Source organism: Rhinopithecus bieti, unplaced genomic scaffold (assembly GCF_001698545.2).
Source record: "Rhinopithecus bieti isolate Rb0 unplaced genomic scaffold, ASM169854v2 scaffold_29388, whole genome shotgun sequence".
Taxonomy (NCBI): Eukaryota; Metazoa; Chordata; class Mammalia; order Primates; family Cercopithecidae; genus Rhinopithecus; species Rhinopithecus bieti.
In genome coordinates this window covers 2,217,353-2,230,938 of record NW_016813389.1, presented here as the reverse complement: position 1 = coordinate 2,230,938, position 13,586 = coordinate 2,217,353, and the positions used below count along the sequence as shown (strand labels likewise).

At 47.1% G+C, this 13,586-nt stretch overlaps 1 protein-coding gene across 1 annotated transcript in view; it reads right to left on the bottom strand.

Annotated features, from left to right (window-relative positions):
• The window catches only part of GPR107 (G protein-coupled receptor 107), an 86,636-nt gene that overhangs the window by 35,029 nt on the left and 38,021 nt on the right, over positions 1-13,586 (bottom strand). The window contains exons 10-13 of the mRNA XM_017848184.1: positions 5,725-5,800; positions 4,626-4,699; positions 4,103-4,220; positions 658-788 (exon numbers count right to left, since the gene is read on the bottom strand). Of these exons, the coding sequence (XP_017703673.1) occupies positions 658-788; positions 4,103-4,220; positions 4,626-4,699; positions 5,725-5,800 (399 nt within the window). The remainder of the gene's footprint in view (positions 1-657; positions 789-4,102; positions 4,221-4,625; positions 4,700-5,724; positions 5,801-13,586) is intronic.

Genomic DNA, 13,586 nt, shown 5'->3' with positions numbered 1-13,586 from the left:
AAAAAAAAAAAAAAGAATTGCATTCCAATAGCCATGGAAGCAGATCACCAAGGGTGAAGTGTTTTATTGCTGCTAGCCTTCTGAATTTCCACCACTTTGCATGTGATTTAATAAGGATATTTTCTCATCAACCACTGACTTGACACTAACACTTCTTTACACAGACCCAAAGCACAATCTATGCGTCTAAACACTGCCATTTCCAGGAATGGAGCAATCCATTCTGAAAATATCAAAAATGGTTGTGTGCTGAGAACTATTACTAGTTTTATGTTAATGAACTTCCTCAATTTCCACCTAAGTTGGCAAGAACTGGCTGTTTATGGGATTTTGCCAACTCCCTATCACCACCACAAATTCAGGCTGCTACTTTAAGTTACTACCAAGTTCTCATTTCCCAATTCCTCTCTATTGTCTTAGAACTCTGTTAAAAGCCAGCTCATGGTGATGGATTAGCTCTACCAGAATCCCCTGTGTAAGTGGAAAAAGACACAGGGTTCTGCCCCTGGAGGCTGATTCAGGTCAGTCTGGGACTCAGAAAGCTGTACTTTTAAACACACATCCCATGTGACTGAGATCAATTTGGGAATGGCCAGTTCAGCTGTTGGGCTTGACAGCCAAGCTTTCATGTGGCCTCCCTCCCTGTGAGCTACTCACCACACCACTGGGAAGAGGATGGCACCACAACACAACAGGTCGACCAGAAAGAGAGAGTCCTTCCACAAGCCATATTCAGTCGTGCCCTCCTCGGTGGACTCTATGATGATGTAGGCTACATTTGCCAGGACCTACAGACATGAGAATTTGCTGAGGCCCCAAAGCATGGGTGTAGCACTGTTACGACACTAGCAGCCCCAATGAGGGGTGTACATCTTGGCCTCTAGACCCGCAATGTGCGACCACAGCATTCTTTCCGGTCCCACATGCTCTTCCAGAACTCTGCCACTCTGCTATCAAGGAGAGTCTCTATGCCATCCCCCTGAATCTGGACAGGCCTGTAATTGCTCTAATACAGTAAGATGGAAGGCTGCTGTGAGATTTCCAAGGTAGGTAAAGCTTCCACCCAGCTCTCTTGGGACCTTTGGAGCCCTAAGCCTTCTTGTAAGAAGTGTGGCTACCCTGAAACTACCCTGCTGTACAGACCATGCAGAGATGGAAAGACCCCCCAGGAGCCCCAGCTGTCCCAGTCCCCACCGGAGCAAGCTTCTCAGCCCAGAAGACAGATGCGAGTGGAGACTTCAAGACGCTCCCAGTCACGGTGTGACTGTGACCACAAGACCCAAGTCAGACCCACCCAGCTAGCCACTCTTGAATCCTAACCCACAGAAACTGAGAGAGAGAATGAAGGGTTACTGTTGTTTTAAGTCGCTGGGTTTCGGGGTGATTTGTTATGCAGCAGTAGATAACAGGGACTTTGCTTTTCAGGTACCCCTAACCCAGTGGAGTCACTCAGGTGTTGGACTGCTGGACAGGTGGCACTTAACACCCTATTTTGCCACAACGCCCACACTTTTCAGGCCCTGGTGCCTGAAAAGTGACAATAACTCATCTAAGTGCCAGACAATGGAACTATGTTTTCAGAGACCAGAGCGGTGAGAATGGCTGATTCCAGCCCCACAGCTGAGTGGCCACACTGCTGCTCATGGGATCATTCAAGTCCAGGTCCTCCCCACACAGGACACGGCGAGTGCTTCCACTGAGGTTCACCAGTGTCTGCACACTGCTTCTTCCTCCAAAGGTAAGGCTTTGCCTCATATACTCAGGCCCGTTATTAGGCTCTTAGCATAAGTCTTTATAAAAAGTCCTTCCGCTGGCTAAACTGAGATGCCGCAGAGCATAAGGGAAATTTACCACTTATAATACATCCTTTTGAAGATTACCACTGGGAATGGATGCAGACATGATCATTCTACCTGTACACCCTATGAGAAGTCCCTGGTCCCAAATACTCTGCCTGACTTGCTGTAAAGGTAATCCTCCACACTTTGCATGTAAAATCTGTAGTGCTATTATTCAGCAAGTCTCTAAGTGTAATTTCTCTTTCTATATAGGACTTAGAAATCAAATTACCTAAAACTTCATTTAATACTAATGCAAAAAATATCTGAAATTTCAGCCTCTCCATTGATACCCAGCTTCTGGGTTCTTCCCTGTCCCATGTTGCTCGTGAAGCCCTGTCTATCCAAAAGATTAGCATCTGTGGCTCTATCTAAAAAGACAAAGTAGGGCTGGGTGTGGTGGCTCAAACCCGTAATCCCAGAACTTTGGGGAGCCAAGGCAGAAGGATTGCTTGAGCCCAGGAGTTTGACACCAGCCTGGGCAAAACAGTGAGACCATGCCTCTACTAAAAAAAAAAAAAATTTAAAATTAGTCAGGCGTGATGGTGCACGCCTGTGGTCCCAGCTACTCGGGAAACTGAGGCAGGAGGATTGCCTGAGCCCAGGAGTTCAAGGCTGCAGTGAGCCATGATCACCACTGCACTCCAGCCCGGGCGACAGAGTGAGACACTGTCTAAAAATAAAAAGACAAAGTAGAAAACAAAGGCTTTCACATCTTAAATTCAAAATTCCATTTTGTCCTTAATTCACACACTACATGAGAGACAGAATGTTCCCAATGTTGAACAACATGCCAAGAGTGTTTTTAAAACACCATTTTGCATGGACATCATCTACTCCTTACTTAGAAACTTTCTGTCACTGCCCATGGCCAAAAAGAAGCAGTTTTAACTTTTCAGGCTGACATTCAAGGCCCCTCCCAGACTAGTTCCATTGTCTAATACTCATAACTTTCTTAATTTGTTAAATGTCCTTATTTTCTCAGAGTGGTATTCCATGGAACTGTGTGTGTCTGTCTTTCAGGGAAGCCCAGGACTGGCTTCCTGGAAGGCTGTGCCCCACAACAGCACAGTTCAGGCTGGTGGGGGGAGACTCTAGAGGGATGAGGGAATCTACTAAAGGGAAGGGGAGCACGCAGCCAGGTGACAACGCAGGCTCCGTCATTCACAACTCCAAGACCTCACCAGGCTGTAGGACTCAGTCTGGCTAAAGAAGTGGCCCTGGTGGCTCAACAGCTGAAAGACCGACACAGTCCCTCAGCACGTTTTGCTCAGCAGGCAGCAGGGTCATGTGTATCTACTGCTATGCCACTGCCTCTGTCACATCCCTTTCTTTCAACACTCAGGCCAGCCCCATCTCTGTCACAAAGCCCTCCTTGATCCTTCCAACTTGAGTACTTACTCTCTCCTTGGAAACCCAGAGCAACTGGCCTGTCCCATTCATTAGATGTCAACACACGTTCCTCATTTTTGAACGTGAGGGTGGATGAGGTCTGTCAGAACTCGGAGAGGAGCTTTGCTGCAAACTCTGCCAGAGTTGGGAGGGCTGATCTGGGTGCCTCAGGAGTTGTCCCCTTCTACCCCCAACCTTCCACATTTACTTTGCGCTCCAAAATGTGAGAACAGCTGACGGGGACAACTCTGTCAAGCAGATGCTGTCTGGGCAAGCACAGCAGGGTAGTTGTGCGTTCCTGCTAAAACCTCTGTTCATTGTAAGTTCTTTACATCCAAGTTCTGCTTCCAGTAAGACAAGGCTCCTCCCCCAATAGACTCACAGCCTTGTAAGGCTGGCCTCAGTCCTCAGCCCCAAACATGGTAAGGATTTAGGAAATGTTTGCCCCTCATGTCTACTACCATATTCTACCTGTGGAAACTCACTGGTGTAGTTCACGGTTTTAAAATACTTTATTAATAAAATCACTACATCTCTGAGCTTCCTCGCCAACAGCACCATTTAGTTATGAAGTAAATGATGCAGAAGAGAAAACAGTACTGTGTGTTACTGTGTGTCTCCCTACACTGTCAGCAGCTCTCTACTCAAAATCTAGGCGCCCAAACGCCAGTGGCTGACTGATGGCCAAGCATCTCCCAGTGCAATGACCTGAAGTCTATTCAGAAATCAGAAAGAGAATCCCAGTCTTCAGCCTCCACTATCAGAAGCTGGGGATTCAGGGTGAGCTGACTCCCTCTTGCCATACAGGCTTGGAGCTGAGCCCTGCTAAGTGCCAAGAAAGAAAGTGACAAACAGGATGAGGGTTCCTTTACCTGGAGTGGGATGACAATCATGAAGATCTTTTTGTCTTTATCAGAAAGGATGTGCTTAATGAAAGCCCAGCCAGTGCCAATGAGTGCAATGGTGATGAAGAGTAGCGCCCCTTTCAAACTGGAAGAGAAAACAAGGAACAGACACCAGCAGGTAGGTCTCTTTAGACTCTCACTGCCAGTTAGATTGCATAGCTCATTCTATGAGTTCACAAGCTTATTACAAAAGACGGGCAGCCAAATTTAGGAAATACATCATAAGTGAGCACCACTTCCTTCAGGGCACACCAAGTTAGCTCTGCACCCCACAGCCTGAACAGCCAATGGCCACAGGGAGGAAGGAGCATGCTGCTCAGTCCGAGTGCCCAAGTCTGGACAGCCACCCATGAGCTACACTCCTCTAGTATGGCAGAGGCCCAGACAGGCTGCCACGGGAGGGCAGGGCTGGCTAACTTGGGGCAGGTTGTTACCCACCCCCACTTGTATGTCATTTCATGGTGTATTTCACATGGACCTGCATACTTACAGGTGAGTTATGTAGTACACAACAGCCCAGCCTTCGATAGGGAAGCCCTGGGAGGAGATGTAGTGGTAGTCAATCTGAAATCAAACAACTGCATTTCAGAATCACTCTTTATCTACATGGCTCCATAAAGAATCTTTTAACTTGGACCCAGATGGGAAATTATCCAAATCATTATCATTTTGTGACGCTGTCACAGGATATATTATTGCCTTTTCGCACTTTCAAGTATAGCAAAGAGTACATGTCTAGAGACTGTCACCCTTGCAAGTGTGCTCCATGGGCACTTGGAGGCCCACAGACAGGAGAAGTTGTGATCTTACCCCCTTGGGCAAGTTCATTTTAATTTGCATAAGTTCCAAATACTCAAAGCTGAAGCTCAATTCTCATGCCTCCAGCTTTATAGCATCAATTTTCTCTCAGATAAATATGCTAATACTGAATTGAACTTCAAATCACATAGGAACATGAGGGAATATCTGGAAACATAAAAAAGTCGTGGAGGCCGGGTGCGGTGGCTCACACCTATAAACCCAGCACTTTGGGAGACCAAGGCGGGCAGATCACGGGGTCAGGAGATCAAGACCATCCTGGCAAACACAGTGAAACCCTGTCTCTACTAAAAATACAAAAAAATTAGCCGGGCGTGCTGGCGGGCTCCTGTAGTCCCAGCTATTCAGGAGGCTGAGGCAGGAGAATGGCATGAACCCAGGGGGCGGAGCTTGAGTGACCACAGATCGCGCCACTGCACTCCAGCCTGGCCAACAGAGAGAGACCCCGTCTCAAAAAAAAAAAAAGTCACGGAAACAAGTCAGCAGGTGGCACTCTCATCCCTAGAAATGGTAAAAACAAAACAACAAACAAAGAAATGAAAATAGTAAGTGTTCTAGACAAATCGTAGGTCTGTAAGCAGCATGAGAAGATGTCTGAAGTCTAACGAGGGGAGGTGGTAATCATTTACCTGCATGGCCAGGCCCTCCCAGACAAAAGGAGGCTTTATGTGAAATATATTCTCTGTTTCCCACCCATCTATCCCCTTTTGCCTGCTCACACAGGCATTATACGTAATTTCATGAATGATCCCCAAAATGCTAATACATACTGCGTGGAACACCAAGGAAAGAGACTTGGTGAAAGGAAGGGCTGCCATCAGCCAGTGGATTTTAAATACATCATTCCTATAAAAACAGAGAGAAAAGAATTAAAGGACAATTCCATTCTCCCAAAGGACAGTCAAAGCTCCAGACATCAGCTATATTTATAAGGAGACAGGAAATATAATCTGTGCAAACCACAAACATGAAGCTTTTTTTTTTTTTTTTTGAGACAGGGTCTTATTCTGTCGCCCGGGCTAGAGGACAGTGGTGTCATCAAGGCTCACTGCAGCCTCGAACTTGGGCTCAAGCAATCAAGCAGCTCTCGGGAATCTGAGGTGGGAGAATGGCTTTAGGTGTATGCCACCAGGCCCAAATAATTTGTTTTGTATTTTTTATACAGAAAGGGTTTTGCTAAGTTTTCCAGGCTGGTCTGGAACCCCTGGCCAAGCAATCCACCCACCTCGGCCTCTCAAAGTGTTGATATTACAGGCATGAGCCACTGTACCCAGCAAAAACTTTTTTTTTGAGACAGAGTATTGCTCTGTCACCCAGGCTGGAGTACAGTGGCATGAACTTGGCTCACTGCAAACTCCAACTCCCGGGATCAAGTGATGCCCCCCGCCGCCTCAGCCTCCTGAGTAGCCGGGATTACAGGTGTGCACCACGATATCCAGCTAATTTTTGTATTTTTAGTAGAGACAGGGTTTCACCACATTAGCCAGGCTGATCTTGAACTCCTGACCTCAAGTAACCTACCCGCCTCAACCTCCCAAAGTGCTGGGATTACAGAGGTGAGCCACTGCGCCCGGCCACTTTTTTAATAAAGTACTTTTTACTGGTAAAAAAGGCCTTGAATGGAGTCCTAAAGTAATCTCTAATACACAATTTAATGTTGTGAATGAACCTGAAAGTTATGCACTAAAGCCAGACATGATGGATTCCAACTCTTGAGTAAATGGAAATCTAACACAGGCTGCCAGCTTGTTCCCGGAAACCACCCTGGGAAAGCCAGAGGCAAGAATGAGGTAGATGGACCTGAGAAAATAGCACAGAACTCCCAGGAAAGCAGAAAGCGATTACAAACAGCTGTAGGGGAAGTCTGCAGCCCAGAGTAGGGGGGCTGGGAGCCAGCAGCAGGGATGTGTGAGGGGAAAGTGCCGGGGTTGTGCCCATTTCTCTCTCCTTCATGGCTGGTGTCTGCAAATACCCCAGGCCAATGAGACAAAGCACGCATGCCCAGGCCCACCCCGTCACAGATACTAGAGTCCACTTTTGGGCTGCCAGGCATTAAATTCCTCTACTCCTTCCCACTTCCCCTTAGGAACTAACCTCATAGAACACATTAAGACTATTATGAGGCCGGGTTCAGTGGCTCATTCCTGTAATCCCGGCACTTAGGGAAACTGAAGTGGGAAGATTACTTGAGCCCAGGAGTTTGGGATTAGCCTGGGCAAGATGATGAAACTCTGTCTCTACCAAAAATACAAAAAGTTAGCTGGGTGTGGCGGTGCACACCTGTAGTCCCAGCTACTTGGGACGCTGAGGTGGGAGGATCACTTGAGCCCAGGAGGCAAAGGCTGCAGTGAGCCGTGATTGTGCCACTGCTCTGCAGACTGCGTGACAGAGTGAGCCCCTGTCTCAAAACAAACAGTCTCAAAACAAACAAAAATTAAGCCAGGAGTGGTGGTGTGTCCCTATAGTTTCAGCTATTCGGGAGGCTGAGGTGGAAGGATCACTTGAGCTCAAGAGTTTGAGGCTGCAGTAATCCTTGATTACACCACTGCTCCAGCCTGGACAACATAATGAGACCCTGTCTCAAAAAAAAAAGCAAAGACTACAGGCAGCCACAAGAGGGGAAACTGAAATGGCTAATGAGTCCCTAAAATGATAATCCACATCGCCAATATTATGAGAAATGCAAAATAAAACACGATACCAGTTTACAACTATCAGATTGGTAAAAATTAAGATGTCTGTATTGGTGAGAATGTGGAGAAACAGCAAACCTTATTATGTATGCACCACTAGTACATGTATAAACCTATATGCCACACTCGAAGGCAATCTGGCCCTTAATGAAATTAACTGATGGCTGGGTGCAGTGGCTCATGCCTGTAGTCCCAGCACTTCAGGAGGAGGAGGCAGGAGGATCTCTTGAGGCCAGGAGTTCAAGACCAGCTTGGCCAACATGGTGAAAACCCGCCTCTACTAAAAATACAAAAATTAGCCCAGCATGGTGGTGCATGCCTGTAGTCCCAGCTACTCAGGAGGGTGAGGCAGGAGAATCACTTGCACTCAGGAGGCAGAGGTTGCAGTGACCCAAGATGGTGCCACTGCACTCCAGCTTAGGTGACAGAGTAAGACTGTCTCTCAAAAAAAAAAAAAAAAAGAAAGAAAGAAAGAAAATAAAAGAAATTAGGCCGGGCGCGGTGGCTCACGCCTGTAATCCCAGCACTTTGGGAGGCCGAGGCGGGTGGATCACGAGGTCAGGAGATCGAGACCCTCCTGGCTAACACGGTGAAACCCCGTCTCTACTAAAAATACAAAAAACTAGCCGGGCGAGGTGGCGGGCGCCTGTAGTCCCAGCTACTCGGAGGCTGAGGCGGGAGAATGGCGGGAACCCGGGAGGCAGAGCTTGCAGTGAGCCGAGATTGCGCCACTGCACTCCAGCCTGGGCGACACAGCGAAACTCCGTCTCAAAAAAAAAAAAATAAAGAAAGAAAATAAAAGAAATTAACTACCCATGGCACAGTGTGCTTCCTTCTGGGACTGCAGCTCGGAGGCTGCAGAGATCCACAGGGGATCTTTGGAGGTTCATGCCAGCACTGGCTGGGGTAGCAGTCCAGGCGTGTGTCCATCACTAAAGGACCAAAGCAGTCAAACGTGAGGACACAGAGCATGGGATGCCGTGGAGCAGGTAAAAATCAATGAATGAGATGCATACTCAGGCACATGGCTAGATCGTAGAAAGGATACTACTGAGTAAAAAATGTACAACAATGTCTAGAGGTATTTTATGTAAATATAAATGTATTTTATGTATTTACAATACATTTACATAAATACATTACATATACACAAATGTATTTATGTAAATATAAATGTATTTTACATTTATGTAAATATAAATGCATTTTACATTTATGTAAAATAAATGCAACACCAATAATATAAGAATATAGAACTATCCAAAAATAAGGCCAGGCGCAGTGGCTCATACCTGTAATCCCAGCACTTTGGGAGGCGGATCACCTGAAGTCAGGAGTTCTAGACCAGCCTGGCCAAGATGGCGAAACCCCGTCTCTACTAAAAATACAAAAATTAGCCAGGCATGGTGGCATGCACCTGTAAGCCCAGCTACTCGGGAGGCTGAGGCAGGAGAATTGCTTGAACCCAGGAGGCGGAGATTGCAGTGAGCCGAGATTGCGCTACTGCACTCCAGCCTGGGGCACGGAGTGAGACTAGGTCTCAAAAAAAAAAAAAAAAAAAAGAAAGTCCAAAAATGTATATGCAACACATTTGAGCAGTTCTCCACAGCTAGGAAGAAGTGGGAAAGGTGACAGGAAATGAAGGGGAACAATACAGCAGGAGAGGGGCCTGGCACCGAGTGAGAATGAGAGTGTGCCACAAAGGGATGTCAGTTTCTGGGCTCATTTCCCCCTTGGTACTTTCCTGTTCCAGTGCCCACCTATTTGAAGGTCAAAAGGGAAGTCAAGGCCAGAATAGTCTGGAACTACTGAATGCCAACGAGATTTACCCAGAGTGTAAAACTACCCACCACAAAGAGCTGTGCTCATTCACACATTCTGGCAACCTTGACTTGCAGTCCATGGTTAGAACATCTACGATGGGGCAGAGATGTGATGGAAAGAACAAGCCTCACTGACCTCGGCTCAAATACTAGTTCTCCCTACACTCGAAGTTGGGAGGGGCCTGATACATACTAGCAAGCAGACCCGGGTTCCAGTCCCAGCTCTGTTGGGTGACACTGGCTCTCGTTTCCCCTCTCCGGGCCTCAATAAATGAGGCAAAGATCTCTCAGTTGCTTCCAGCTTTCAGGGGCCAGTGAAATGTGCCTGGCGGCCTTGGTCATATGCCTTTATATCATGTGGGTTTCCAGCCTATCAGAACTGACTCTAAGACTCCCGGGAAAACATGGGCAGGACTTAAATGAGACCACACTATACTCCAACAAAAATTAGAGGTGAGAATTGTACACAACAGGTCAGCCTCATTTAACCACAGATTGAAAACTGTTACTACGGCCTGGACGTGGTGGGTAATCCCAACATACTGGGAGGTTGAGGCGGGTGGATCATGAGGTAAGGAGATCAAGACCATCCTGGTCAACATGGTGAAACTCTGTCTCTACTAAAAACACAAAAATTAGCCAGGCATGGTGGCAGACACCTGTAGTCCCAGCTACTTGGGAGGCTGAGGCAGAAGAATCACCTGAACCTGGAAGACAGAGGTTGCAGTGAGCCAAGATTGCGCCACTGCACTCCAGCCTGGTGACAGAGCGAGACTCTGTTTCAAAAAAAATAAAATAAAACTGTTACCACAATTTGGTATAAGTGAACCAGTGACAATGACTATTGCCACCAATAACTAAAGGAAATTAAAACACCACTGAATCCCTGGCTACTAAACTATTTTATAAATACCTCATATTTGGGGAGGCCGAGATGGGCGGATCACAAGGTCAGGAGATCGAGACCATCCTGGCTAACAGTGTGAAACCCCGTCTCTACTAAAAAATACAAAAAACTAGCCGGGTGAGGTGGTGGGCGCCTGTAGTCCCAGCTACTCAGGAGGCTGAGGCAGGAGAATGGCATAAACCTGGGAGGCGGAACTTGCAGTGAGCTGAGATCCGGCCACTGCACTCCAGCCTGGGCAACGAAGCAAGACTCTGTCTCAAAAAAAAAAAAAAAAAAAAAATCCTCATATTTAGATGGCACCCTGATTTGGAAAGCCCTCTCATACACATTATCTTAGGGGGAATCACAGAACAAATCTAAGAATCCCAGACTCTTACAGGAAGGCAGAGTAATTAACTATTACTGTCCCAGTTTCATAGCCAAGAAAAAAGAGATTTAGAGTGAAGCAAGGTACACAGGCAGTCACTGTCCAAGTTCACACCTGAAATCAGGTCTGACTCCTAGTTCTTACTTTTCCAGTAAAGGCAAAAAAAGTAGTTCTTTAAAAAAAAAAAAAAAAAAAAAAACTGAGGTCGGGCGCAGTGGCTCACACCTGTAATCCCAGCACTTTGGGAGGCCATGGCAGGTGGATCACCTGAGGTCAGGAGTTCAAGACCAGCCTGGCCAACATGGCAAAACCTCGTCTCTACTAAAAATGCAAAAATTAGCCATGCATGGTGGCGGGCACCTGTAATCCCAGCTACTCGGGAGGTTGAGGCAAGAGAATTGCTTGAACCTGGGGGACAGAGATTGCGGTGAGCTGAGATCTTGCCACTATACTCCAGCCTGGGCGACAGACAAGACTGTGTCTCAAAAACAAAACAAAACAAAACAAAACACACCCAAAAACGTTTATGGCCTAAATTTTTATAACTTTCCCTCCTTCCATCTGCCTCTCTCTGTCTTTCTTAGAGACAGAATCTTACTGTGTCCCAAGCTGGAATGCAGTGGTACAAACATAGCTCACTGCAGCCTCCAACCCTTGGGCTCAAGCAATCCTCCCACCTCAGCCTCCCAAGTAGTGAGCACTACAGGTGTGCACCACCATAACTGGATAACTTTTTTTTTTTTTGTGAGACAGAGTCTCACTCAGTCGCCCAGGCTGCAGTGCAGTGGCGTGATCTTGGATCACTGCAAGCTCCGCCTCCCGGGTTCACGCCATTCTCCTGCCTCAGCCTCCCAAGTAGCTGGGACTACAGGCGCCCGCCGCCACACCCGGCTAATTTTTTGCATTTTAGTAGAGACGGGGTTTCACCGTGTTAGCCAGGATGGTCTCGATCTCCTGACCTCGTGACCCACCCGCCTCAGCCTCTCAAAGTGCTGGGATTACAGGCGTGAGCCACCGCGCCCGGCCAACTGGATAACTTTTTTTTATTTTTTTATTTTTTTATTTTGTGCAGTGGCACAATCTCAGCTCACTGCAAGCTCCACCTCCTGGGTTCACACCATTCTCCTGCCTCAGCCTCCTGAGTAGCTGGGACTATAGGCACCCACCACCATGCCCGGCTAATTTTTTGTATTTTTAATAGAGACGGGGTTTCATTGTGTTAGCCAGTATGGTCTCAATCTCCTGACCTCAAGATCCCCCCGCCTCAGCCTCCCAAAGTGCTGGGATTACAGGCATTAGCTGCCGCTCCCAGTCCACGACTGGATAATTTTTAAATTTGTTTGTAGAAATGGGGTCTTGCTGGGCCAGGTATGGTGGCTCATGCCTGTAATCCTAGCACTTTGGGAGACTGAGCCAGGTGAATCACCCGAGGTCAGCAGTTCAAGACCAGCCTGGTCAACATGGTGAAACCCCATCTCTACTAAAAATATAAGAATTGGCTGAGTGTGTTGGCACATGCCTGTAATCCCACCTACTTTGGAGGCTGAAGCACAATAATTACTTGAACCCAGAGGTGGAGGTTGCAGTGAGTCAAGATTAGGCACTGCACTCCAGCCTGGGGGCTAGAGGAGACAGTGAGACTCCATCTCGAAGAAAAAAAAAAAGGGGGGGGTCTTGCTGTGTTGCCCAAGCTGGTCTCAAACTCACAGACTCAAGTGATCCTCCTGCCTTGGCTTCCCAAAGCACTGGGATTACAGGTGTGAGCCACCACGCCCAGCCCACAGGATTCTTTCTTAGTAATTGCTCCTTGAAAATCTAGTCCAAACATGATGATGTAGGTCCTTCCCAAGTAAACAAGAAACTCTTTCTATCTGGTGGGTGTACAGGATATCACAACAAATAGGTACCAGCAAGTGAACCCAGCCAGAGTCTAATATACCAGACTCTGAGCATGTTCATTAGAAGACAATCAAGCTACCAGGGACTAAAGAAGTCTCAATTTCCACCCCAGTGCTCCAGAGAAAGAGGTATTTCAGGGTGTTTAATTATTCTATGAATTTAAATCAATCCATATTATAATAGCATATTCGGATACCATCATTTACTCAGTTTATGAGCATTATAATAAACACTTTACACAATTCCCTAAGTGAATATTTTGTTTTCAATTGTCTTGGAGGGAGAAAGAATTCACGCACATGCAGCTGCTCCCCTCAAGAACCAAGTACAGGAAGTTAAAGCCTCAGGGGTTTCAGAAAAAAAGGCTAAAACCCAGGCAGATGGGCTTTGAAGAGGTTTTGTCCAGTGACAAGCATCTGGAAGTCAATGCAGAGAATCTATCCTGGCGCAGCTTTGAGCCAAGACCTTCAGTTCTAAGCAGTAATTCCATGCTCTCGCCAGGCAGTGCTCATCGTCACTAACTTCCTCTCCAGAAGCAACAGTCCCTGAATGAGACCCATGTGTTTACTCTCAGTCCTGGACTGTGGGATCTCCACCATGGAAACACTTAGCTTATACAGTCTATTCTGCTTGCATACTATTAAAAATATTTAGGGCCATGCATGGTGGTTCATGCCTGTAATCCCAAGACTTTGGGAGGCCCAGGTGGACAGATCATGAGATCAGGAGATCGAGACCATCCTGACTAACACGGTGAAACCCCACCTCTACTAAAAATACAAAAACAAAATTAGCTGGGCATGGTGGCAGGCACCTGTAGTCCCAGCTACCCGGGAGGCTTAGGTGGGAGAATGGCATGAACCCGGGAGGTAGAGTTTGCAGTGAGCTGAGATCATGCCATTGCACTCCAGCCTGGGAGACAGAGCAAGACTATGTCTCAAAA